Here is a 27,984-nt window from a genome sequence, read left to right on the forward strand (position 1 = left end):
AGATGGCCTTTAGTTTTTTTTTCCATGTCGGTGCAACATCGAGGGCCGAAGGGCCTGTACTGCGCTGTATCGTTCTATGTTCTATGTTCTAAACATCAACTAAGAAAATTAAGATTTAGGTAAGAGATAAGAAAACATTGCTGAGAGCTCGGTGTTTTTTGTTTACAAATAGTTTATACCAAGAGAGATTGGCAGGTGCAAGTAGCTAAATTTCGTCAAGGTGGAAATAGAGAGGTATTTCAGAGAGAAATACATGACCAGATTTAACTCTATGGACAATAGGAAACCACACTAGATGAAGGTGGAGTTTCCTCCAGAAAGACTAGCTCATCAGCATAATTAAGGTGTATCGAGGGGGTGGGGCAGAGGGCATTGAGGATAAGGTCGATGAAGGGAAACTGTCTCAACAGCTATTCCACTGGTTTCCCAAAACCTAATAATAATAATCTTTATTGGTCACAAGTAGGCTTACATTAACACTGCAATTAAGTTACTGTGAGAATCCCCTAGTTGCCAAACTCCAGCACCTGTTCGGGTACACTGAGGGAGAATTCAGAATGTCCAATTCACCTAACGAGCACGTCTTGCGGGACTTGTGGGAGGAAACTGGAGCACTCGGAGGAAACCCACGCAGACATTGGGAAGACGTGCAGACTCCACACAGACAATGACCCAAGCCGGGAATCAAACGTAGGACCCCGGAGCTGTGAAGCAACAGTGCGAATCACTGTGCAACCGTGCCATCCATATCCTGACACCACTTCTGGGATTTCCCATTACAACTGATGACAAGTATTCAATATATTTTCCCAGCTACAAGCAGCTTTATTCTAATGAGATGCAAATGACAGGAACATGTTGAATAATAGATTAGCCACCGCAGCAACCCTGGATGCTTGGAACGCCTTGCATTTTTGGCACACATTACTGCTGCACGCACGGAGGAGGGATGTACATTTTAAGAGGAAGCATAATCAATTATGAGGCAAATTAAGTCTGCAACTTCAGAGAAGCCACCAGTTCTGATTTCCATCCATTTCCTGAGGTGGGCTCCTGGTGCAAGCAAGAATCCTATCACTGAACATATTCAACTGACCCTGATCCTGTCGAATCTGCCAGGATCCGGGGATGCAAATGTGAGGTGAGTGAAAATCTTGCTCTTCCTAAGATCTTAAGTGCCTAAGATCTTTTTGAAAACAAGGGCATCGCAATAGTTAAAAGCTCACCACAATGTTCTCTGAATGACGAGGGGTGGGCAATAAATGTGCAACATTACACACACCCCAAATTTTCTTTGCTACTCAGCTAAACACTTGGCTCCAATGCCCTCTTAATTCTGGTTCCAAAATGTAAAATTATTCCCTTTATTCATGTGACTTTATTCAGTGAAAACCTAATAATAGTGTTCTAAATTAATTTCAGAGACCTGTAACCGCAATTTTATCATAACAAAGTAGAGATTGCAAACAGCGGATACATCTTTTTCACCTTTAATTTAATCTAATTTCTCGAGAGACTTTCAAAAGCTATGCAGGTGTGTTGTTATGGAAATTGCTTCTCTATTATTTATTGTGAACTATATCCCTCTCTCTTCAGGTACCATGACCTAAGAGGGCATTGGTGATCATGGACCTCCATGGGCACGATTCTCTGGCCGCGTTACGCTCAAGGGAGAAAACAGCACGGCCGGAGAATGCCGGGAGAGGCTTCCAGCGAGTCTCCAGGCAGGTTCCATGCCTCGCGTGATTCTCTGGAGTCCTAGGAGACATTTGAGTCGGAACCTTGCCCTGAATGGGCGGAACCAAATGATGCTCGCGGAGGTACATCGTAAACTTATTTACAACCTATCTGCATGGGATCCAACGGCCTCCCTCGATTCTTCGGCCTCCCCAGGGAGGCTGCAGCCCGGCGCCGATCAGTGCTGGTCCACACAAACGTGCACGAGGCGGAATGGCACTGGGGCGGGGGGGGGGGGGTCTCCTGGGACATCAGAGACCCCTGGTGATCATGGTAAGTGCAGGATGGCACCCTGGCTCTACCCCTGGAATGCGGGCACCTTGGCACTGCTACCCTGGCACTGCCAAGCCAGTAGGGGCACTGCCTAGTTACCAGGTTGGCAGTGCAAGGGTGCCCAAGTGTCAGGGTAGCTCTGTCAAGGGGCGGGTGGGGCCAGGCCCATGAAATGAGTGTGGGGAGAGGGGTGTGAAGGATTGGGGAGTGCAGGGTATGCAAGTAGGTGCCTCTGGGAGGTTGGGGTGGGGTGATGGGTGAGGGTCCTAGAAAGGAGCTGTAAGGGGGCTTGGGGGGCCTGAAGAAGGGGGACTCCAAGGGACCCCATATTGAAGTGTCCTCACTTGGGGGGTATGCAGTAGTGTCTATGTATTTAGGGGTAACATTGCACATGGGCCGGGGGATAAGCTCACTTAGAGATCAGGACACCCTTTCAAAATGGCAGCCCGATTGCTGACTTCAGCTCCCCAGTGCTAAAGAAAATTCTAAGGGCACCATTCTCCGGCCGTGTTCACCCAGTGACTGGAGAATCCTGCCCGAGGTCAATGGAGTTCACCATTATACAAGGCTCACCAGTGGCATTCGTGTGGCGGGCGGGGCAGGAGAATCCAGCTTGAAGTGTGGACTAAACCAGTGAGAAATCCCCCAGGGCCCACAAAAGTGGCTAAGTGTCATTGAATAGTGGTGGGGAACTCGCGAGCAGAGCCGACGGGAAGCTCCCTGAAAAACCCGCCACAAATGAACTTTGAAATTTTTGGGGAGAATTGTGCCCCATGTTAATATTGCTCTAGAGACATGGATCACCTTCATTGAGTGGTACATTTAACACTCCACCATTGCTTTGCATTCAGTTTGGAAGTCCATTTTAACAGATCATTTTTTATCTACCTCGATGATCTTTCCCACTCGCACCAGACTTTCTAAATCATGATTTCTTATGACATGCCCATGAATTTCCAACTGGCTGTTCCTGATTTTGGTCAGTCGAGTTCTCTGGTTCTCAGATTTTACCAGCACCTCTTCATTGCTCGTATCACCTGTCCAGGATATCTTCATCATTCAACTCAAAAACCATATAACTCCTCAGCCTCAATTCTTCTCTGCTTTGCTTCAGTGATCGTCCAACACTCCCGACCTTCACTAATCGACCAAAACTCCCTACCATATGTCAAAAGTGATCTAATGCAGCATTTTGTGATTATCGGCCTTGTTTTGATGGCTAATTTTGAGTTGATGATACAGAGTGGGATTTTCCCCACTCTCCGTGACATGTTTTGTGGTGGTGGAGGCAGTCCGCCATTGGCTGGCAGCTGGATCTTCCAGCCCTGTCACTGTCAAAAGGGTTTCCCATTGTTCGCAACCTCCTCCGCTGTCAGGGAACCTGGGGTAGGTTGGGGGCGGGGGGGGCCATGCTATTGGCAAGATTGGATGATCCTGTCGGCAGGAATGGCTGGAAAATTCCACCCAATCTGTTTTATCGATTCATCAAGTTCTGTTCCATAATTTGAAATTGCCATATAATGATTTCTTACCTTGAATTCATAGGATTCTTCAATGATGACCTCCAATTTTGGATGTTCGCCTAAAATGGGTTTTCCCATTTCTGCAATGCGTTTCGCCTCCTCCTCTTCAATTGACAGTTTCCTCCCAGAATCCTCTGAAAAACAAAACATCTGATTCGTTAATTAAAGTTGCAGTGTGAGGTATTTCCTGTGCGTATGACTTTCCCCATTGTTTCAAGTGCTTCCAAGACTGGACAGAAACTGATACCAAGGATCATCACTCTGAGTTCAACAAAACAATTGCCGATGGTTTAATTGAGCTTTTGTATTAATCCCAGCCAAACCCTGAGCGGTTAAATGTTTTGTGAAAAATCCTGTAGAATCTAATACCGTATTTGAAGCCTACTCCAATCCTGAGACTGGGTGACCTTGGTCTGCCTTTGGTTTGAATTGTTTCATCTTGGCACAGATTGGCAGGAACACACAAGACTAAAGTTAAGTTAAATTATTGACAAGAAGACAGGTCACTAATACGTGACTAATGTTTGGCCATAATGTTCTCACACATTTTCCTCACACACTGCCACACAAATTGTTGCTCTCCAAACAGCCTGACTGTTTCAGGGAAGACAAAGGGTTGGACACGCTAAAATGTGTTGTGCAAAATATAGTAAACACTTGTGTCATTCCTAATATCTGGGGGTCTGAAGTGGAACCAAAATGCTGACGTTTGGATACATGCCAAGAATTTGCTGATTCTCCATCTGTATAAGATCTTCATCAAGTTAGAACCAGCCACTATGAAGGGTGCTAGGTGCAGCCCAAGGTAACTCACCCTTGATTTACCCTCTTATGCTTTGTGCCATCTGACTGGCAGAAGACAGTGACAGATTTCTGATATTGTTACCTGAGTATCAAAAACATGAATCTATGTTCTTGAGTTCCGTAGTTTGGTTTATGCATCGAAACAATGCACCATTACTGCACATCCAGCTAATATTAGTCATGATTCAATGGCGGAGCAAACCCGACGGGCCGAATGGCCTAATTCTGCTCCTATGTCTCACTCTCTTATGATCACTGGTAACAAAATGGAAGCCATTAGATGGTGTTGAATTAATTTTGAATTTGACTCAAGACATGATAGCAACTCACAGAAGGTTCCTTTGCAATATTTTCTGCATGTTACTGAAGTCAGGATTATCATATTCAGTATTTTATATAAGAACATAAGAACTAGGAGCAGGGGTAGGCCATCTGGCCCTTCGAGCCTGCTCCGCCATTCAATGAGATCGTGTGAAAAGTCTGGACATGATTTTGCAAATGGGCCAAGGATAAACAGGCATTAGCTGAAGGCTACCTCAGTCACCTGAGAACTCATTTTTAGCATAGCAGCAAGTTATTCTCAACTCCGAGGGACTGCGTAAGAAGGAGAAAATGCGGAGCAAATTATCGCATGTTCCAGCACATTCTATCATGGAACCATGTGCCATGAGCTCACAACTGTGATTTCCCATATGCTGATCGTCTGATCCCAGTTGTCATGCGTGAGGAGACAAGAAAGGGAAATAGAGTGGGAGTCATTTTGTGAGGCTTCCATGCACCTTTAATGTTCTATTTGCCTGAGCCCTCTCTATCTTTGTAACCTCCTCCGCCCTATGACTATCCAAAATCTCTCCTCTAATTCCGGCCTCTTTTTACTGCTCCACCATTCAGTTGCTTTTGTCTCACCCCAGAATACCCTCCCTAAACCTCTCTACCTGCTCTCCTCCTATACGAATCTCCCTACAACCTCCCAGGTTTTTGGGTAGAACATAGAACAGTACAGCACAGAACAGGCCCTTCGGCCCTCGATGTTGTGCCGAGCAATGATCACCCTACTTAAACCCACGTAACCCAACAATCCCCCCCATTAACATTACACTACGGGCAATTTAGCATGCCCAATCCACCTAACCCACACATCTTTTGGACTGTGGGAGGAAACCGGAGCACCCGGAGGAAACCCACGCACACACAGGGAGGACGTGCAGACTCCACACAGACAGTGACCCAGCCGGGAATCGAACCTGGGACCCTGGAGCTGTGAAGCATTTATGCTAACCACCATGCTACCGTGCTGCCCTGTGCTATGTTAAATGCACAATGTAAAAATGAGCGTTGTGGAACAACATTGGCAGAGCTTTTGCCTATTGTCAGAACTATGGAATGCTTTAACATCGGGAAAGTCTTGTCAATAACGCCGAAGCTGTAGCAATATGCTACACGCCAAAGCTGTAGCAATATGCAAATATAGCTAAAGTCTGACTTATGGCATCACTTCACATCTCGGCAAAGTGCAGTGAATCTCCCTGGGGACAAAAGGTCTCACTCCACTGTACTGCTGTGTCACTTTGATCTCACTGGGCGAGATCGTCCGGCTGTTCATGGGTCTTCCGGACCCGCCGACGGCGCACCCATGCTGTGGGTTTCCTGGTGGCATGGGGTGGATTTAATGGGGAAACCCATTGACAGGACGGAACCAGACGATCCTGCCACCGGCCAATGGTGGGCCACTTCACACCGCCGTGAAACACGCCGTGGGGAGGCTAGAGATCTCGCCAATGTCGGAATAACAGTCCAAGTTTAGCGAGAGTTCAAAAGCCTACCTTAAGACTATCGTGTAAATGCACACTCTGGTGACCAGGACGCAGATCATCCTATTTAATTTATTAAGTGCACTAAATGTTGACACCTTAATGATTTTCCGTGCATCAAATGGAGTCTTAACCAGTGTAGAAAACTCAGGATGTGATGTCTGCCTTCCTACAATGATATCAGACTGCGTGAACATTGTGCAAGTGAATTTTCTTTTGGAAAAATTGAGCAAACAAAATAAAAAGTACGAGTCATCTGAAAGTTGCTGACCTTTCGGAATTCTCTTAATCGTTGATGCATGGAAGAATACAGCCACCAATGCCGGTTATTTTGCAGGAGCTTTATGGTGGCTCAGTAAGAAAGCAGACAGCGCTGTCTTCATAACCATTAACTGGCCCAGCGACAGGTTTCCAGAATTAGCTTTGTCATTTTGCCTTGCAATAAGGTTAGCATATTGAAGATAAATACTCAAGGGAGAAATGAGGATAAGGGGATGTAGCATTAGTGCTGCAGTGTTAGATTCGTATTTGAAAGTCCTATCAACCCCACGATTGCTCGGTTTCAATTAATGACTCTGCTTTGCTTGCTAGAACTGGCGTGCAAAGAATTATTGCCAATTGTCACATTTCTGAGGAGATGCAGGTAGGATCAGGAGATAAAGCATGGAGCACAAAGAAAGAGCATTTTCTAAATAAATGCAATGCAACAGTGTGTGTGTGATCTCCAGATTTGCTGTTGTATCACAAGATGCTCAAGGAGGACCAGAGACATGAGGATCCCGTTACTCACTGTCGTCCTCATCCCTCAGTCCTGGAGCCAAGTGAAATGACCATGGGCTGTTGCTTGGAAGGGTGGAGAAGGGGAATATCCACAGAGAACATGTCCTGACTCTCTCTCCCAATCTTAGGGCGGCATGGTGGTGAAGCGGTTTGCACTGCTGCCTATGGCGCTGAGGAACCGGGTTCGATCCCGGTCCTGGGTCACTCTCTGTGTGAAGTTTGCACATTCTCCCTGTGTTTGCGTAGGTCTCACCTCCCACAACCAGGTTAGGTGGATTGCCCACGCTAAATTGCCCCTTAATTGGAAAAATATAATTGGATACTCTAAAAAAAATTTTTTAAAGACTCTCTCCCATGTTATATGTTCAATCCCCACATGGGTGAATCTAGAACAATGGGGCATTCTACCATTTAAGACCAGAAGATGTAGGAGCAGAAGTAAACCATTCAGCCCATCGGGTCCGCTCCCCCATTCAATGAGATTGAAGGCATTGCACTCATGCGAGAACACATTGCGGGGAGAATCCCGGGAGAGCCCTCTCGCGGGCTTACTGGCAGCATCCACGCCTCGCAGGATTCGCCCAAGTCCCATGCAGCATCGGATTCGGAACTCCACCCAAAAAAGGACGTGACCAAACGATGCCCGTGGAAATAGGTCGTAAACCTACTTAAGGCCTCCCCACCCAGGATACACCAGCCTCCCTCGATTCATCGGCTGCCCCAGGGAGGATGAAGCCGGGCGCAGATCAGTGCTGGTCCACAAGAATATGGAACAGCACCTGGGGGTCCCCCTGGCCATTAGAGGACCCGAGTGGTCAGGGTCAGTGCAGGGTGACCCCGTGGCCCTCCCACTTGAACATGGGCATTCTCCACTGCCAGCCTGGCACTGCCAAGGTGGCTAGGTGGCATTGCCAAGCTGGCTGGAGTATTGCCTGAGTGCCAGTGCAAGGGTGCCTGAGGGGGTCCATGCCCATGAAAGGAGGGTGGAGCTGTGGTTTGAAGGGTGGAGGTGTGCAGGGCAAGTAAATAGCGGCCTCTAGGAGGTGGGGGTTGACGGGTGGGGTTCCTGGAAGGGAGTTTGAGGGGGCCTGAAGAGGGGCCCCCCAGGGACCACAAAGTGGGGTGTCCTCAATTGTGGGGTGTGGGATAATGCCCATGTGTGTAGGGGGTGACATTGCATAGGGCGGGGGACCCACAAGTTCACTTAGAGATCGGGCACCCTTTCAAAATGGCAGCCCGATCTCTGAGTTCAGCTCCCCACTGCTAAAAAAAAATTAGCAAGCGGGAAACGCCGCCAGCTCCTCGGCACGGCTTGCCGATTAATTGGCCCACTTAACGAGGACTTTTCACCACAAATGAAGGCACGCCTGGTGATTCTCCAGCACCACGCTCGGCAGCCCATCACTAATAAGGTCGAGCAGCACTTAAACAGCATTTGCTCAGCCAATCCCAGCCAGCACGGAATAATGGCGTCCATGAGACGGGCCCCAAGATTTGGGGATGCAGATCTGGGGAGTCTGCTAGATGCTGTGGAGGCCAGGAAGGATGTCGTGTTCCCCCGAGGGTTCCGGAGGGTCAGCCATAGGACAGCACATGCTGCCTGGGATGAGGTGGCGGCAGCTGTGAGCGCCGGGGTTGTGACCAGGAGGACTGGACTCCAGTGAAGGAAAAAGGGCGATGACCCACACCAGCAGTACGAGTGAGTGGTCACCCATGCCGCCCACCCCACCCCTCACCAGACCTTTCTGGCCCACGCAAGCATCCACCCCCAACTCTCCATGTGACCCCTAACCGTCCCTCCGCTCTCCTCCCCTTCAACACCCCCCCCCCCCCCCCAAACTTTCATTCACCTCTCCCCTCCACCACAGTGAACCGTGCATGTGGCTAGCAATGCCCTCAGAAAAAGCTCTCCCACAATCGCCGGGACAGGGCCCAGACTGACGGTGATGTGCCAGATATAAGAATCCTCACCTCCTTCGAGGAGTGTGCCTGGAGGTGACGGGTGTGGCCGAGGACAGGCCGGTCAGCCACGCGCAGGCTGGCGGATGCCACAGAGGTGAGGAACCATCGGGCTCCACCCGGAGGACCCATCAAACGTGAGTTGTTATTAACTTACTGACTGACCCATCCCTCCCACTGACCACATGTCCATTCTCCCACGGGTCCTACAGCCGATGACGCAGGCCCATCCCGGTCGGCCCCCTCCCCAGCCTGCCATGAGACCGCTTTGAAGGAGAGCTCCAAGGATGCCACCATCATAGTCGCATCACAGCTGCCATCCCCAACCTCCACCAGCACAGAGACACACACCTCGGTGGGACATGTTAGTGGACAGACTTCTGGGGCAGAATTTGGTGGAGGCAGGAACTCCCAGGCGAGACAGCAGTTGGAGGGCTGCTGGATCCCAGGAACCAGCTGGGTCCCAGCCAGATGCTAAGCCTGTTGAAGAGGTCGTCCTGGAGCTGATGGAGACCTAAGGGACATTCAGAGCATGATATCAGTGTCACTCCAGCAGATCCACAGCCTCTTGGAAGTGTCCCAGAGGCTATGGGCGCAGAAGATGTTACCAGCAATGCATAGGACCAATGCCAACACTACAAAGATAGTGATGCAGTGGAGAGCCTGGACCACAACATCGGCACCTTAGTGAAGGTGTCCAAGGCGTCGTGCAGTCGGTGACGGCCATGGCAGAGGCTCTCGGAAGAATGTCCGACTTGCTGGGGGCTGTGACCCAGTACCAGGCTGATCTTGGTGAGATTCTGCGGGACATGTCCCGCTCTCAGATGGCCGTGGCCTATACGCTGCAGAGCATGTCCCAGTCACTGAGAAGCATTGCCGAGAGCGTCAATGCGATAGTGCGGACAATGGGTAACCGCCAGAGCTCACGGAGCCAGGTGATGGAAGGGCAACAGGGGCTTGAATCAGATGCCTTTCTGTCCTAAGGTGAACGCCAGGGCCCTATGGGCACCGAGCGGGAAGAGGGAGTGCTGGTTGCTAACCCGGATCCGTCCATGGAGTGGCAATGGTGGCCACCAGCTCCCCCGAGTTTCACCCCTCTGATGAAGCCGTGTCTCACAGCCAGCACATGGGACAGAGCGGCATGGCTGCACATGTGCCTCAACAAGTGAGACGGGGGCCCTCTGGACCCAGTGACCCAAGAGGACGCCTCCAGGGGCTTCAAAGGCCACAGGATGAGGTAAGAAGCTGGCTGCCTCCACCTCAGATGTGCATCCTGGGGAGACACTTTGATGTAACAGTAGAGCTAAGAGGGCCAAGCATATTGAAGATCACTGAGGGCACCAGGGAAGGGGGAGAGGTGGGGGGGGGGGGGGGTAGGTATGGCTTGAGGGGGGGGGTGAGGGGTTGTTGGGGAGAGTGGGGCAGCACTATTGTGTGTGGGGACCTGTATGACACCTGTGACACATTAAAAACACTTGAGCACAACCAGTATGACGCCTGTCACTTTCTTCCGCAATTTGAGCTGACCGCCAAACCCTTGGCCCATCTCTCCAGGCATCTCCCCTTCCCTGTAGCACTCACCCATTCCCCAGCCGTCAACATGCTCCGGAGCTGTGTCCCATCGCCTGGGTGTTCGGAGGTTCGCTGTTGCATGTGTGGTGTTGCCGCCCGCAGTGTTCAAGCACAGTGTCCAGGCATCAAGGTGTGATTGGGATGCAACAATGACTCCCACATGCTACATGGTCCGGCCACCCAGTTGTCTGGATGGACCTGCTGGAATGTCGCTGACATCTCCCTTTGAATGTCCTGGCCGCCCCCAACATCTCCTTCAGCTCCGCGTAACCATGTACTAGAAGCTCAGCACCAGGCTAGGACCCAGCTGGGTCCTGGGATCCAGCAGACCTCCGACTGCTGTCTCGCCTGGGGGTTCCTGCCTCCACCTGATGTGCTTTAGCAGTTTTTGGTGCTCACCAGATTGGGCCCAGAAGCCTGACAATTGTTTCCCACTGAGTTGTGTGTATCTGCGCTGGCAGAGAGTGGGGATGTCAGCTGTGACGTATCGGTCGTGACTTCCTCGGTACTCTCCTCCTAAGGGTACTCATGGGAGGCTGGAGAGGGGGCCACCCGGGATGGGCCTGCACTCTCGGCTGGAGGATCTGCAGGAGAATGGACATGTGGTCAGTGGGAGTGATGGTCAGTCAGTAAGGCAATCACTACTCACGTTTGACAGGTCCTCCAGGTGGGCCCCAGTGGTTCCTCACCTCTGCCACTTCCACCAACATCCATTGGTGATCGCTCTGTCCTCGTCCACCCCAGTCGCCTCCAGGGCCTGTTCCTCGAAGGTGGTGAGATTATTAATTCCGGCACCCCATCTCCAGTCTGCACCTTCTCCTGGCAGTTGTGCAAGACCTTCTCACACAGAGACACAGAGAGGGCATCATTAACCACATGCATGGTTCACAGTAGTGGGGGAGGTGGTGGGGTGTGTAGGAAGGGTTGTGGGGGGGTTGAAGGGAGAAGGGGGTGAAGAGAGGTTTGTGGCCCGCAATGAGATTTGGGAGGGGTTAATGGCATGGAGGCAGTGGGGGGCATGGGTGTCTACTCGCCCGTGCTGTCCGGTGTAGATCTTTGACCTTATTACCCTCGGGGGAACAGGACATCCCTGGCCTCCACCATGTCGAGGAGCCCGGCCAGGTCCGCATTTCCGAATCTTGGGACCGGCCTTCTTTGCGCTCTGCTTGTGAGCTGAGTGAGATTGGCTTTGCAAGGGCTGTTTAAGTGCTGCTCGACATTGTTAGCGTGGGGCTGGCGAGCACAGTCCTGGCGAATCGGTGGTGAGCCTACATTTGCGACGAGAAGCCCGTGGCGCCTCGTTAAGTGGACCAGTTAATGTTGAAAAACGTTGCAGGCATCGTTGAGCCAAGCATCTGGAAGCCCGTGATAGTCCCTGCTCGCTGCCACATTTAGAAATCTTTCCGAAGAATCTCACCCTTAATGTTTTAAAGAAGGGGTTCGATATAGCACGTGGGGCTAAAGGGATCATAAGATATAGAGGGAATGCAGGAACAGTTTGCTGAATTGGATGATCAGCCCTGACCATAATGAATGACGGAGCAGGCTCAAAGGGCCAAATGGCCTCCTTCTGCTTTCATTTCCAATGTTCATGGGGTGAGATCAGCCATGATCATGATGAATGGTGGAGCAGGCTCCGAGGGGCTGCAATGACTCCTGCTCCTAGTTCTTGGGCTGGATTCTCTGATTCTGCGGCTAAGTGCCAAAGCCGGAGTGCGAACAATGGGGCTTTACGACGCCAAAATCAGCGGCGAACCCTCACCGCATTCGGGGATGGAAGCAGCGCCGGGTAGAACTCCCGGCTCCCGCGCAAAAGCGGGAGGAGAATTGCTGGGTCCGCGGTCACACGTGCGCACGGCAACGACCAGCAGCGGTCGCGCCGTGCAACATGGCGCCAGAGAATTGCTGGGTCTGTGGCTGCACGTGCGTGGACTCGACCTGTCAGGTAATGCCCTCCTGGATCCCCCCTCGCCACCTCCGGAACACTCCCCCCCCCAGTACCCCCAGCCCTCACCGAAGCCCCTCTGGCCAGCTGCATGGCGTCCCCTCAAATTTGGCGGCGCTGGACACAGTCCGCAGCTGCCACGTGTGGTTCACAAAAACTGAGATCACAAGTGAAACGCGGCGTCATGAACTCGCCCCATCTGGGACGGAGCATCGGAGGAGGGCCTTCAGGGAACGTCCTGAGGCCGTCCCAACGATGTGCGGAATACTCACCAATGTCGCCTTTTTGTAGGGGGCGGAGCATCTGAAAACAAGCGCTGCCTCCAATTCAGTTGTAAAAAGGGATTGTCCGCCCGATCGGCAATTATGAAATCGGCGTGGGCAAGCGGAGAATCCTGCCCCTTCTGTTCTAATTAGCATCGCACACTGATTAACACCGTGATCTGCCTGGTGTCAACAGGAATTAGGTACACACACATGCACACTCAACCTTTAGGGGCCTCCTGCTATCCAGAAAAGTGGGCATTGCACTCAATTTCACTGGCTTGGAATCAAATATTAAGATAATTCAATCAAACCTCATTTGTATGTTCTTGAGTCATCACCATGGACTAAATTAAATTGTTCCTTGGGTTTCTATCCAATTTTCCATTTGAAAAATCAACACTAACAAATTACCTGCACCTACCTCCTCAACACTCCACACTGGGAGCTAATAATATCAAAGATCTTACTGAGCTACTTTTCGTTGATGATCATTCTGCATTGTATTTAATTAAAAATTTACAAAGCCCTTTGGTCTAATAATTGCACAGGGCAGCTGCTCGATAAAACACCCACAACCTTTCATATTCATGAACAGCACTGAAACCATTAGAGATATGTGATGTTCATTATAATGGTTCATTCTTGCGATCGTTCATATAGCACAAAAATTAAAACTTTATTAGCAATCTGAATGATGGATTGGGATGCATCTATATTTCAGGGTAACCAACTGCAAATTATTTCTTGATAAACTTGTTATAACTTTGTCAAAAGTGCTCATCCGTCAGCAAGGACCGAGAGCTGCTGTTGCCTCCAATGGAGCCACTCAGGCTGAAAAAACCATTACGTAAGGCCCGTGTTATGTTTTAGTAGACAATATATACTCGGGTGCTCTACCACCGTAGCCAGGTCCTCTGAGGCCTCTTTCCAGTGCTGCTGGAACTTGTTATTCAAAACGTTCACGAGCTACTCAGTAGGCCAAAGGGTGGACAACGATGCCCCATCACCTTCCGCTATCTTATATTCTCACAATCAAGCTGCTGCCTCTTACTTGTTACACTCCTCGTCTGGTAAACCATAAACCGGCCCCACCAGAGTATTGTAATCCTTCACTGCTTATGCATCATTCGCCAGCAAAACACCCCTCAAATTGGGTGTGGACGGGCCGGAAAATTCCACCTTGAGCGGGAGCCAACAAATATGCAACCACTCACTCCATGGCCACACCGGCAGTCCAGCTTTATCACTCTTTAGATATCTAAATTTTTGTTATCAACTGGGTGAGTTTCAAACATTATCTGTAATGTCAACATATTGCTGCCTTGTAAGTGTTCTCCTGAGTGGAGGTCTTGTGGTGCAGTGGGTTGTGCCCTGTCTCTCGGTCAGACGTTCTGGGTTTAAGTCCTCCCAGGGCTTGATGTCCAAGGAAGGTGTGTGCTTCATGCAGCCAAACAGGTTGCGCCTCACCTTGCCAATCATTCCAGTGCAGGTCCAGTGTGTCATGTGAGCGTACCTTTAAGAAATGGGTGTTTATAAATGGGTGTGTATATAAATATCTGTAGTGAGAGTACCTTTAAGCAATGGGTGTTTATTACTGCAGTGATGTCAGAGAGTGGGTGGAGCTGGGCTAACTGTCAGATTTTTACTTTTGTTATAGGCTGTTTGCTGCAGGGTGTGTTTTAGTTTTGTTTTGAGAGCTGGGTAGCTGCAGTCACAGCCAGAAGGGATATTAGTCTCTCTCTCTGTATTCTAAAGATTGTAAATCGATCCTTTAGTGATTTAAAACTAATAACTGCTCTCAGTAGTGACTTTAACTTGATGTGCTTCTGTTCAAAGGTTTTTTTTAAAGTCTTCTGCATGTCAAAAGGCCAGCTTCAGCATTACTTAGTGTTGTATTCTTTGGGGGTTGTATTTGAATTGTTGGTTGCTAGGATGTTCACTGTATGTTTTATAAAGGTTAACTTGAGTTCATAGAATAAACATTGTTTGGCTTTAAAAAAATAATTTTCCATTTCTGCTGTACCATACCTGCAGTGTGGGCCGTGTGCTCCCCATACCACAATCGGTTAAAAGTTGTGGGTCAGGTGAACTCCATGATACACTTTGGGATTCTCTAAACCCTGGCCCATAACAAATTGGGGGCTCGAGGGAGATAAAAGTCTATCTATGGATTGGCTTAGTGAACTTAAAGACAGTGAGGGGTGAGCATATTGTGTGGTTGTTTTTCAGGTGTGGTATTCTAGTTTAAGTAGGGAGTGTGTTGTGGACAATGGATCTTTCAGAGGCTCGGAAGTTTTTGGGGGTGGAGACCGTCACACGCAGTACCTTACGGACAGAGACTAAAAGCAGACTGTTAAATTTGGCAAAAACATTGCAGTTAACATTACCTGACAAAATTGGATTGGATTTGTTTATTGTCATTTGTACCGAGGTACAGTGAAAAGTATTTTTCTGGAAGCAGCTCAACAGATCATTCAGTACATGGGAAGAAAAGGGAATTAAACAAAATTCAAGAAAATACAAGAAAATACATAACAGGGCAACACAAGATATACAATGTAACTACATAAGCATTGGCATCGGATGAAGCATACAGGGTGTAGTGTTAATGAGGTCAGTCAATAAGAGGGTCATTTAGGAGTCTGGTGACAGTGGGGAAGAAGCTGTTTTTGAGTCTATTCGAGCGTGTTCTCAGACTTCTGTATCTCCTGCCCGATGGAAGAAGTTGGAAAAGTGAGTAAGCCGGGTGGGAGGGATCCTTGATTATGCTACCCACTTTCCCGAGGCAGAGGGAGGTGTAGATGGAGTCAATGGATGGGAGGCAGGTTTGTGTGATGGACTGGGCAGTATTCACGACTCTCTGAAGTTCCTTGCGGTCCTGGGCCAAGCAGTTGCCATACCAGGCTGTGATGCAGCCCGATAGGATGCTTTCTATAGTGCATCTGTAAAAGTTGGTAAGGGTTAATGTGGACATGCCAAATTTCCTTAGTTTCCTGAGGAAGTATAGGTGCTGTTGTGCTTTCTTGGTGATAGCGTCGACGTGAGTGGACCAGGACAGATTTTTGGTGATGTGCACCCCTAGGAATTTGAAACTGCTAACCATCTCCACCTCGGCCCCGTTGATATTGACAGGGGTGAGCACAGTACTTTTCTTCCTGAAGTCAATGACCAGCTCTTTAGTTTTGCTGGCATTGAGGGAGAGATTGTTGTCGTTACACCACTCCACTAGGTTCTCTATCTCCCTCCCGTATTCTGACTCGTCGTTATTCGAGATCCGGCCCACTATGGCCGAATCATCAGCAAACTTGTAGATGGAGTTGGAACCAAGTTTTGCCACGCAGTCGTGTGTGTACAGGGAGTAGAGTAGGGGGCTAAGCATGCAGCCTCGCGGGGCACCGGTATTGAGGACTATTGTGGAGGAAGTGTTGGTGTTCATTCTTACTGATTGTGGTCTGTTGGTCAGAAAATCGAGGATCCAGTTGCAGAGTGAAGAGCCAAGTCCTAGGCTTTGGAGCTTTCATATGAGCTTGGCTGGGATTATGGTGTTGAAGGCGGAGCTGTAGTCAATAAATAGGCGTCTGATGTAGTAGTCCTTGTTTTCGAGATACTCTAGGGATGTGTGTAGGGCCAGGGAAAGGGCGTCTGATGTGGACCAGTTGTGACGGTATGCGAATTGAAGTGGGTCAAGGCGTTCCGGGAGTATGGAGGTGATGCGCTTCATGATCAGCCTCTCGAAGAACTTCATTACAACTGACGTCAGGGCCACCAGGCGGTAGACATTCTTTGGTACCGGTATGATGATGGTCTTCTTGAAGCAGGTGGGGACCTCGGAGTGGAGAAGGGACAGGTTAAAGATGTCTGTGAATACCTCTGCCAGCTGGTCTGCGCAGGCTCTGAGTGCACGACCAGGGATCCCGTCTGGGCCCATCGCCTTCCGTGGGTTCACTTTCAGGAAGGCCGATCTGACTTCGGAAGCTGTGATGGTGGGTAGGGTGAATTATAGGCTGCTGGGGCACTCGACAGCGGATTGTTGGTTACCTGCTCAAACCGAGCATAGAATGCATTAAGTTCATCGGGGAGGGGTGCGCTGCTGCCAGAGATACTGCTCGGCTTCGCTTTGTAACCCGTGATTTGTTTAGTCCTTGCCACAACCGCCGAGAGTCTGTCTGTGACTCTAGCTTAGTTTGATATTCTCTCTTGGCATCTCGGATGGCTTTGCGGAGGTCGCACCTGGATTTCTTGTATAGGCCAGGGTCGTATGCCTTGAACGCCTCAGATCTGTCCTTCAGTAGGGAGTCAATCCCGCGGTTGAGCCATGGTTTCCGGTTGGGGAACGCACGTACTGCTTTCTTTGGCATGCAGTCGTCCACACATTTGCTGATGACGTCTGTGACGGTGGTGGCATACTCATTTAAGTTAGTCACAGAGTTCTTAAATATGGACCAGTCCACTGTCTCTCAGCAGTCACGTAAAAGCTCTTCTGTCTCCTCAGACCAGCACTGCACAACCTTCTTAGCTGGATTCTCCCGCTTGAGTTTCTGCTTGTAAGCCGGGAGAAGAAGCAGTCTTATGGTCTGATTTCCCAAATGCGAAAAGATGAGATTATTATGGCGGTGGCTAAGCAGTTAAAGTTGCCTGAGATACAGTTTGACTCATTGGAAATGGCAAAAATTCAGGGACAAATTAAACAAATGAAATGTGAGAAATTAAAGCAGCTTGAATACGAAAGGTATAGAGAGGAAAAATAAAGAGAAAGGGAGATACAGATCAGGGAAAAAGATAAAGAGAAAGAGTTTGAACTTCAGAAAATGGCCATGAAACATGACAGACAGTTACAATTGGCAGGCATAAAGGGAAACGTACAATTGGATGATAGTGATGAGGATAGTGAGAAAGAGCGTCATAGTTGAAGGCTTGGTGGGGATTTATTTACATATGTCCAAGCACTACCAAGATTTGATGAGAAGGAGGTAGAAGCCTTTTTCATTTCATTTGAGAAGGTAGCTAAACAAATGAAATGGCCACAGGACTTATGGGTATTACTGATTCAAACAAAGCTGGGAGGTAGGGCTAGTGAAGTGTTTGCATCACTATCAGAGGAGGTATCTGAGACATATGAGGAGATGAAAAAATCCATCTTAGGTGCATATGAACTAGTGCCTGAAGCTTACAGACAAATGTTTAGAAAGCTAAGGAAAGATTTTGGTCAAAAATACACGGAGCTTAGAACATAGAACAGTACAGCACAGAACAGGCCCTTCGGCCCTCAATGTTGTGCCGAGCCATGATCACCCTACTCAAACCCACGTATCCACCCTATACCCGTAACCCAACAACCCCCCCCCCCCTTAACCTTACTTTTTTTTATTAGGACACTACGGGCAATTTAGCATGGCCAATCCACCTAACCCGCACATCTTTGGACTGTGGGAGGAAACCGGAGCACCCGGAGGAAACCCACGCACACAGGGGGAGGACGTGCAGACTCCACACAGACAGTGACCCAGCCGGGAATCGAACCTGGGACCCTGGAGCTGTGAAGCATTTATGCTAACCACCATGCTACCCTGCTGCCCCCAGCTTGAAAGGCTCAAACAGAGTAATTTTGATAGGCGGATAAGGGCTTTGGAAATAGACCAAACGTATGAAGCTCTCGGAGAAATTATACTTTTGGAGGAGTTTGAAAGTTCAATTCCTGATGTAATGAGAACGCATGTGGAAGGGCAGAGGGTTAAAACTGCGAGATTAGCAGCAGAAATGGCAGATGATTATGAATTAGTTCATAAATCAAAGTTCGGTTTTCGACATCAGTTCAGCCTCTGACGGATAGAAACTGGGGACATGAGAAATACTCAAGTTGTAAAGGTAAAGGTGATCTGATGGGAGATAATAAGGAGAGTGGACCTCAAACTAAAAAAGAAATTCAGGACGGTGGAAAGGAAATTAAAAGTTTCAAATGTTTTCACTGTAATAAACTAGGCCATGTAAAGTCACAGTGTTGGTGGTTGAAGAAAAGCACTGGGAAGGCTGATGTGGTAAAACAGGATAAGAGAGTGGGGTTTGTGAAAGTGGTAAAGGAAAGCCTAAGTGAAGCGACAGAGGTGCAAAAGATTGTACAGCCTGATCAAGGGGTGATTGATAAGAAGGTGCCAGATCTCTTCAAATAATTTACTTGTGTGGGTAAAGTTTACTCATGTATATCAGGAGGAGCAGGTAAAGAAGTCACAATTTTAAGAGATATGGGAGCTCGTCAATCTTTAATGGTAAGAGATGAGGAGTTATGTAGTTTGGGAAGAATGTTGCTATAAAAGGTGGTAAATGTGGAGTTCAGGGTGAGAGGAGTAGTGTTCCATTATATAAGGTAAGGTTGGAAAGTCCAGTGAAGAGTGGTGAAGTGATAGTAGGAGTAATAAAGAAACTATCTTGTCCAGGAACACAGTTTATCTTGGGTATTGATACAGCTGGATCGCAGGTGGGAGTGACGCCTACTGTGGTTGATAAGCCAGTGGAAATCAGACAACTGAAGTGCTGAAGGACAAGTATCCTGGGATTTTTCCGGATGATGCTGTAACAAGGTTGCAAAATCACAGGTTAAGACAAGAGGAGAAATCAAAGAGTGAAGATGAAGTTGAAGTGCAATTATCAGAAACAATTTTTGATCAGAAGGTTACAAAGAACAAGAACAGGTGGAGGATGAGGCGGATATTTTTAGTGCAGGAAAATTGGCGGAGTTACAACAGAAAGATGTCGAAATAAAACGGATGTATCAGAAAGCATACACGGAAGAGGAATCTGAGTGTATACCAGAGTGTTATTACCGTAAAAGTAATGTCTTGATGAGAAAATGGAGACCTTTACATATGCAGGCGGATGAAAAGTCAGCAGAAATTTATCAAGTAGTATTGCATGTAGGTAATAGAAAGGAGGTGTTGCAAGTTGCACATGAGGTACCAGTGGGAGGTCATTTGGGAATAAGGAAAACTCAAGCTAAAATACAAAAACATTTTTATTGGCCTGGACTACATAAAGTTGTAGTTAAATTTTGTCAATCATGTCACACATGTCAAGTGATAGGGAAACCTCAAGCAGTGATAAAACCAGCCCTTAATAACCATTCCAGCATTTGAGGAACCTTTTACAAGGGTCCTAATTGATTGCGTAGGACCGCTTGCTAAAACAAAAGGTGGAAATCAATATCTTTTGATGATAATGGATGGTTTACTAGGTTTCCAGAGGCCATTCCAGTACGTAATATTACAGCTAAAAAGATTGTGGAGGAATTACTTAAATTCTTTACTGGATATGGACTACCCACAGAAATACAATCGGATCAAGGATCAAATTTTACCTCAAGGTTATTCAAAGAAGTTATGGATAGCTTAGGAATAAAACAATTTAAATTAACTGCATACCATCCAGAATCGCAAGGAGCTTTAGAAAGGTGGCATCAGACATGAAAGACAATATTGAGGGCTTATTGTCAAGATTATCCAGAGGATTAGGATAAAGGAATTCCATTCATACTGTTTGCAATTAGGGATGCACCTAATGAGTCACCCAAATTCATTCCTTTTGAACTAATGTTTGGTCATGAGGTAAGAGGACCACTTAAATTGATCATGGAAAATTTGGTGAGTGAGAAATCGGAAATTACATTATTGGATTACGTGTCAAATTGTAGGGAATGATTAAATAGAGCAGGTGAATTGGCTGGACAACATTTAAAAGTTGCACAAAATGTGATGAAACGGGTAGCGGACAAGAAACCAAAGTTCATAGTTTTGCTAGTGGAGATAAAGTTTTAGTGTTGTTACCAGTGGTAGGTGAACCTTTAAAAGCAAGGTTTTGTGGACCTTATCAGATTAACAGTAAATTAAGTCAGGTGAATTATGTGGTAAAAACGCCAGATAAAAGGAAAACTGACCGAGTGTGTCATGTGAATATGCTTATAAGGTACTTTGTAAGGGAAGGAGAGAAAAAGGAGGCGGTTTTAATGATTCTGACTCAAAGTGACAAACCAAATCCAGATGACTGTGAATTTGACATACCTCAAATTAAATTGGAAAACGAAGATGTTCTTAAAAATTGGCATAAATTGTTGAGTTACCTTCCAGAGGAAAAATGAACTGACCTGAAAGAGTTATTGATATCACATGGGCAAGTTTGAGGAGATAAATTGGGAAGTACTAAAGTGGCTATACATGATGTAGATGTGGGAAATGCTGTTCCAATAAAACAACATCCATACAGACTTAACCCTTTAAAATTGGCACAGGTCAACAAAGAGATTGAGAGTATGCTTAAAAATGGCATAATTGAAAATGAAAAAATGAAAATCGCTTATTGTCACGAGTAGGCTTCAAATTAAGTTACTGTGAAAAGCCCCTAGTCGCCACATTCCGGCGCCTGTTCGGGGACGCTGTAACGGGAATCGAACCGTGCTGCTGGCCTGCTTGGTCTGCTTTCAAAGCCAGCGATTTAGCCCTGTGCATCATTGCCCATTGCAGCCAATGGAGCTCACCCATAGTGATGGTGCCTACCAGACGGTACCCAACAGTTGTGTGTGGAATATAGAAAGGTTAATGCAGTTACAAGAACAGACTCTTATCCTATCCCATGTTTGGAGGATTGCATTGAGAAAGTGGGACAATCAGCTTTTATTTCCAAACTGGATTTACTTAAAGGTTACTGGCAGGTACCTTTATCTGAAAGGGCGAAGGAGATTTCAGCTTTTGTGACTCCAGATGGTATATTCCAATTCAAAGTTATGCCATTTGACATGAGAAATGCCCCAGCCACATTTCAACAGTTAACTAATAAAGTCGTTTCAGGATTACCCAATTGTGTGGTATACATCGACGATCTGGTAATTTTCAGCCAGACATGGAAAGAACATTTAAAACAACTGGTGGAGTTATTCGATCAACTTCAGGAGACGGGTTTGGTGATAAACCTAGCCAAAAGTGAATTTGGAAAAGCCCAAGTCACTTTCCTTGAGGAGTTTCCGATACCCTCGAGACAAAGGGAAGAAATGCGATTTCTTGGCATGAGTGGATTTGATCGAACATTGGTGAAAAAAATGTGTAGCACGGTTGCTCCACTGATGGACTTGCTGAAGAAACGTTGAAAATTTCAGTGGACAGCGGACTTTCAACAGGCATTTGACTGCCTGAAAGCTGTGATAGCCAATGCTCCTGTGTTGGAGAATTACAAGGGACTCTGTGATCAGATTGAACTAAAGTATTTGACTTTAAAGAGAAATGCTGAGACGTAGAGAAATGGACGGATCGTGCAGAGACCTTCTTGTTCAAAGAAACTGTCAATCGAGAAGGATTCCAGTTGGAGGAAGAATAAAAAAAAATCAACTATATTATTATACCTGTATGCGTGTGTTGTTTTTTTTTTACAAAAAAGTATATTTACTGTGTGCATTTCTTAAATCATAGTGAAAAGGTGAAAAATTGAACCATCTTGAAGTTGATGATTTTTTTTCTTGGGGGGAGGTGTCATGTGAGAGTACCTTTAAGAAAGTGGTGTTTTTAAATGGGTATGTATGTAAATATCTGTAGTGAGAGTATCTTTACGAAATGAGTGTTTATTACTGCAGTGATGTCAGAGATTGATGGAGCTGGGCTGTCTGTCAGGTTTTTAATTTCGTTTTAGGCTGTTTGCTGCAGGGTGTGTTTTAGTTTCATTTTGAGAGATGGATAGCTGCAGTCACAACTAGAAGGGGTATTAGTCCCTCTCTCTGTATTCTAAAGACTGTAAATAGATCCTGTGGTGATTTAAAACTAATAACTGCTCTCAGTAGTGACTTTAACCTGATATGCTTCTTTTTATCGGTTTTTGTTTAAGTCTTCTGGATGTTAAAAGGACAACTTAAGAATTACTTAGTGCTGTATTCTTTGGGGGTTGTATTTGAATTGATGTTTGCTGAGATGTTCACTGTTTTAAAAAGGTTAACTTGAGTTCATAGAATAAACAGTGTTTTGCTTTAAAAAATAATTTTCCATTTCTGCTGTACCACACCTGTAGAGTGGGCCATGTGCTCCCCATATCACAATCTATTAAAAGTTGCGGGTCAAGTGAACTCCATGATACACTTTGGGGTTCTCTACACCCTGGCCCATAACAAGTAGTAAGAATGGGAGAGATTCTGGCTCAGCCATGTGATGGGAAAGAATGTTAGAGCCTCTACTCTAGCTATCCATAGCTCCAGGCTTTGACATGCTTGTTGCCACAGCAATCTAGACTCTCTGAGAGATCTGTAATGCCCCGCTAATTATTCGCAACAATCCATTATTAATGCTGGAATATGTCGATGTATAATCCTTTGAATGTTATGGCTCCATAAAATTTCCCACATGTGGGCAGACTGGAGACAAAATCATACTGGACTTTCAACATGATATTCCCGTGACCAAGAGCGCCAACAAAACCATACGGATAAAGTACAGAATTGATGCTTGAAGCATGGACTACACCACACCCCCAAAACAATCTTTTAACGTCTGGAAAGGTTTGGCATTATTTCGTGCCCATCTCATTTCACACTTCAGTACCAGTGGGTACAGGCCAATTCTGATTTCATCCCTACTTTCGGCAGGGAAGAAGATCTGTTGACAGCCAATAATCCAATTACAAAGCACCTGATGCTGCACATCATGAGCAGTGGCTTACCCCTTGGCCAGGGGTGATATTTCTACTACTGTTTTGGTCATGCATGGTTGAATTAACACCTCGACCTGAGCCTTGTCTCCAAAATAATTCCCAGATCAACCAACCAGGTCCTATTGGCTTTACGGCATCCGGTCTCCATTTGAAAATTGGATAAGGAATGTCAAATTTCATTTTAATTGTCAATGATTCTGAATTATTGGAGATAAATTACAGATTTCCCTTCATCTTGGAAGAATGGCTAGTCACTCATCACACTTATTGGGTGTTGTAGCAAATTATCGATCACTCTGCTCAGGTGATCTATTCTGAAGATTGTCAAAAGCGTCTTATCCAGTTTGATGCGACCATCAATTCACGCGAGACAGAGAGTTGAAGTGAACAGTGGCTTTAATCGACTAGAACAGTGCCTGCCTGCGACTGCTCTGCTAGTGAGAGCCGCCTACAGGGCAGCTGCTCTTTATACCTCCCTCAAGGGGGCGGAGCCGGGGCGGAGCCCACAAGGGCACCAACATGATACATTCTGTGTAGTACAGTCCAATGTTCCATATGTGGAGCCCACATGGGCAACAGCGCGGTACAATGTAGTACAGTGGTGAATGGTTAGTACAATACGTTCACCACACAGTTAAAGGGCATAAAGTTATCAAAACAGGCCCATTCACAGAGGGTACCTGTTTGTTTCAGTACCAGGCTTTGCCGTGGCTTTTTAACCTCTGGTTTTCCTTCCCAAGGATCGATGGTTCTGATGGTGATCCACAAGCATAAAAACAAGGATTCCTAGTTCAAGGCAACCTCAGCAGTGACCATGAATAATTGAATTTTACTGGATTTCTGAGACTTCAGCAACCACCGAAATGAAAAGATAATGTTGGAAAACTGTCAGCTCCCCTACACCTGCCACTGCCCACCCCTCCTTTACTATACTGCCTCCAATGCAACTATATCCTTCCATAAATATACAGCCAAAACTACACACACTACTCCAGATATAGCCTTACCAAAGCCCTGAAACATTGGAGCAAGACCTTGTTATTTTGTACTCCAATCCCGTTGTGATAAAAGTCAACAGGCTATTTGCTTTACGGATTGCTTATTGTACCTACATGATAGAATAGAGTTCCTTTTATTAGTACACCCAAATCTCCCTTACCAAGTTGTGCACCTTTAAAAAAATATGCTGTTCTTTTATTCTCACGAGCAAAGTGAATAACGTGAATCACGACGAATCAGTGGGCCTCATTTCATCACTTTGGAACGAGGATGGGCCAGGATTTTAGTCCCAGGTGGGGTGAGAGTGGAGGCGGACGGACTCAGAAATTCAAGTCAGTCTCAAGGCATGCCAGAAACTTTCCGCCCCAGGCCATTTACCAGGAGGCAAAACGCAGCGGTGGCAGGACTCCCTGGCTATAGGGTACAGGCAGCCAATTAAGGATCCATAAAGGCCCATTGCCAGAGGCCTAGTCAGCTTCCCAGCTCCCTCATGGATTGAGGACTAGGCCAGCTGCCTAAAGGTGGCCTCCTGGCGGAATACTAACGAGTCACCACTCTAGGAAGTTTCTGAGGCCTTCGCCGTCTGCCTGGTCACAGCTGCAGGCGGGGTTCCTGCTTTATAATGGTGGTCTGGCTGCCGAAGACAGTAAAGAATATGGAAGATTTGGTTGCTTCAGAATGAAGGCACACTCTCTCTCTCTCTCACACTTATCTGAACTGCAAGCTGCTGCTTCTTCCAAGCTACAAGGCCTCCTACTGGAGGCTGACTGTTCCCCACATTGTGTGGAGTTGTGTTCCCCGTTTGATTTTGATGTTGGGGTCCTGACCTATACGGCAGAATCCTGCCCGTTGTGCCAAAAATGATTACTACTTCCTAACTTTCAGCAGCCTCTATTATTAATTCAATAGCAGGCAACTTGCTCGTTGGAAAAATGTGGAGTGGCTAATGCAACAAAGTTGAATAACATTCATAGCAAATAATAATAGCGCACAAGAAATTGGAATAATTTATCAAAACCATGTTTACTGTGAAGTTCTAGATGAGCGACCACTCGGAAACAACGATTGTAAGAAAACCTCAAGTTTATTTTACCTACTATAATACAACTTCTACTCCCCGAAATATCTCCCACACCCGGCCCACACTTGGGCCGGGATATTTATACCTGGCACTGCAGGGAATGGGGCAGTATAGCCTCTTCCGGAGGCCCTGAGCATTTATGCGACGGGATCTTTCCCGGCGCCGAATGGGGACCTATCCAGGGTCTCACAGAGCTCAGTGCACAGATGCCTCCATGCCATCACGGAGGCCCTGAATGCCCAGTCGGCACAATACATCCATTTCAATTTGGACCAGACCAACCAGGATGCCTGGGCAGTGGGGTTCATCGCCATTGCTAAGATGCCCCAGGGTCCAGAGAGTGATCGACAGGATACGTGTCGTCCTACAGGCTGCTCCACTCAAAAGGGGTTCCACTCAATGATCGTGCAGCTGTTACTGACCATCAGATGTGCATCATGCACGTCTGTGCCCGGTATCCGGGCAGTGTGCACGACTCCTTCATCGTGACACACTCAGCAATTTCCCGGCCTCTTCGACGAGGCACACCCCGGGCTGGGGATTTGGCTTTTGGGCGATAGGGGTTATCCGCTGCAGCCATGGCTGGTGATGCCTATCAGGAGGTCACTGACCGACGTGGAGACCCACTACAACGATGCCCATCCAGCGACCTGGAGTGTGATCGAGCCTCGCCTTTGCATCCTGAAGGTGCGGTCCAGGTCCCTGGACGGTTTTTCCAGTATGATGCTGGGAGGGTTGCCCACATCGTGGTGGCCTGCTGCATCCTCCACAACATCGTGCAGCAGAGGGGCGATGTGCTGGAGGAGGAGGATGAATGCCAGGTCTCGAGGAGGATGAGGGGGAGGATGGACAGGACATGGGGCCCAGGTAGGCACAGGAGGCCGCATGATGTGTGCGCCAGGGCCAATGTGCACAGAACACTCTGATCGCCTCCCGGATCACCGACTTGGGGGGGACTGGCCAGGAGCACAGACACCGCATTGCCCGCACCCTGCTACCCCCCACCCCCCGTCTGCAGCCCGCTCCATGATACATACTTACCACACTATGGGGAGTGGGCCCTGGGTTGGCAGTAACACTGGGTCTGGTCAATTGGTCGAAGATGATGACAACCCTCTCTGCGATGACCTCAGGTGCTCCGCATCGTTTGACAACATCTGACTCATGCCCACAGTAGCACTTCCCACCATTCACCTGGGTGATCCCTGCATGCGAGCTGGCCATTCGATCACACGGTCCCATCAGATCCCTAGAGCTGGGGTGGGACACCGGAGCAGTGACCTGGCATTCATCCTCCTCCTCCAGCACATCACCACTCTGCTGCACAATGTTGTGGAGGATGCAGCAGGCCACCACGATGCGGTCCCTGAACCAAGCCCACCTACCCCTCACACCCTTCTGACAGAGCACTGAGGCAGGTTGTAACATTCTGTACAGGTGGTTAATGGGAACAAATATATGCAGATCCTTAGCACTAAACTGTGCCCTGCACCCATGCAAATTTAACTGATATCTACTTTTCTGGTCTATGGGCCTGAACGCTACATCTAGATGGATCCCCAGAAGGTACATCAGGGTTGGAGGTGGCCTGCTGTGAGTCCTGCCCTGCAACCTGGATCCCCTTTGTCAGCTGTCTTCTGGGGCAACAGAGCCTGGATGGGCCTAGCTGCTGCTCGGCATCCCAGGTGGTGTGGTGCCATCCTGTTCTGTTCGCTGTCCAGATGCGTCAGGGGTAGGAGGGTGCGAGTTTGAGGTGCTGCGGTGTTCCGGCACCTCCCCTGCGGGAGTCATCGGCACGGGCCCCATCACCTGAGGAAGTTATCAACAGCCCCAAGGCTACTCCGTGAGGTGTGGGTATGAGCTGAGCTAACCCCTGAGGCTCCCCCCCCCCCCCACCCTCCCCCAGTCCTGGAGGCCTGCTGCTGTCTCTGCTTTCTCACGGCCATGGAGCACAGGGACTGCACCACAACACGCTCACCCCCTTCTCCCTCTGGGAGTGGGCCACCTCCCTCTGCATCTGTGCCACATCGGCCAGCGCTTGGACAATGCCACAAACGCTCTCAACCATGCCCAGCTGTGACTGGGCCACCCTCAGGCACGCTGCTGCAATGTCCAGGTGCTCTAGCACATGGCTGCCTGTGAGAGGGCAGCCCTGTCCTGGGCCTCAGCCATCACCTGCACAGAATGCCCCAGGCCTTGGACATGCTGATCCATGGCAAAACCCTTGCACCCAATGCCTCCACTGTGGACCCAATCATGCCGTGTTGGCCTGGGTGGCATACACTTCCTGCTTCTACACGCGGTTGGACTCCTCCACCTTTGCCTGCAAGTGCTGGATGCTCCTGTAGTCCGTGACTCAGTGACTGCATTTCCACAATCGATGGGATTGTCCATTCCAGAAACCTGTCTGGATGGCTGCTGGTCCCTGGGGTCAGGCTGTCACCGTCCACCCTCTCGGCCATTTCTACAGCTACTTAATGTACCGGAGCATTTGTGTGGTGCGCACCAGATAGTGCCCCAGGAGCCTCTTCACTAAAGTGCCCAAGCAAGGTGAGTGTCTCTG

At 48.0% G+C, this 27,984-nt stretch overlaps 1 protein-coding gene across 4 annotated transcripts in view; it reads right to left on the bottom strand.

Moving 5' to 3' along the window:
• The window catches only part of slc8a3 (solute carrier family 8 member 3), a 718,916-nt gene that overhangs the window by 91,645 nt on the left and 599,287 nt on the right, over positions 1-27,984 (bottom strand). For all 4 annotated transcript variants that reach the window (XM_038784611.1, XM_038784618.1, XM_038784603.1 and 1 more), the window contains one exon: positions 3,543-3,667. In XM_038784611.1, the coding sequence (XP_038640539.1) occupies positions 3,543-3,667 (125 nt within the window). The remainder of the gene's footprint in view (positions 1-3,542; positions 3,668-27,984) is intronic.

Source organism: Scyliorhinus canicula, chromosome 2, assembly GCF_902713615.1.
Source record: "Scyliorhinus canicula chromosome 2, sScyCan1.1, whole genome shotgun sequence".
NCBI classification, from domain to species: Eukaryota; Metazoa; Chordata; class Chondrichthyes; order Carcharhiniformes; family Scyliorhinidae; genus Scyliorhinus; species Scyliorhinus canicula.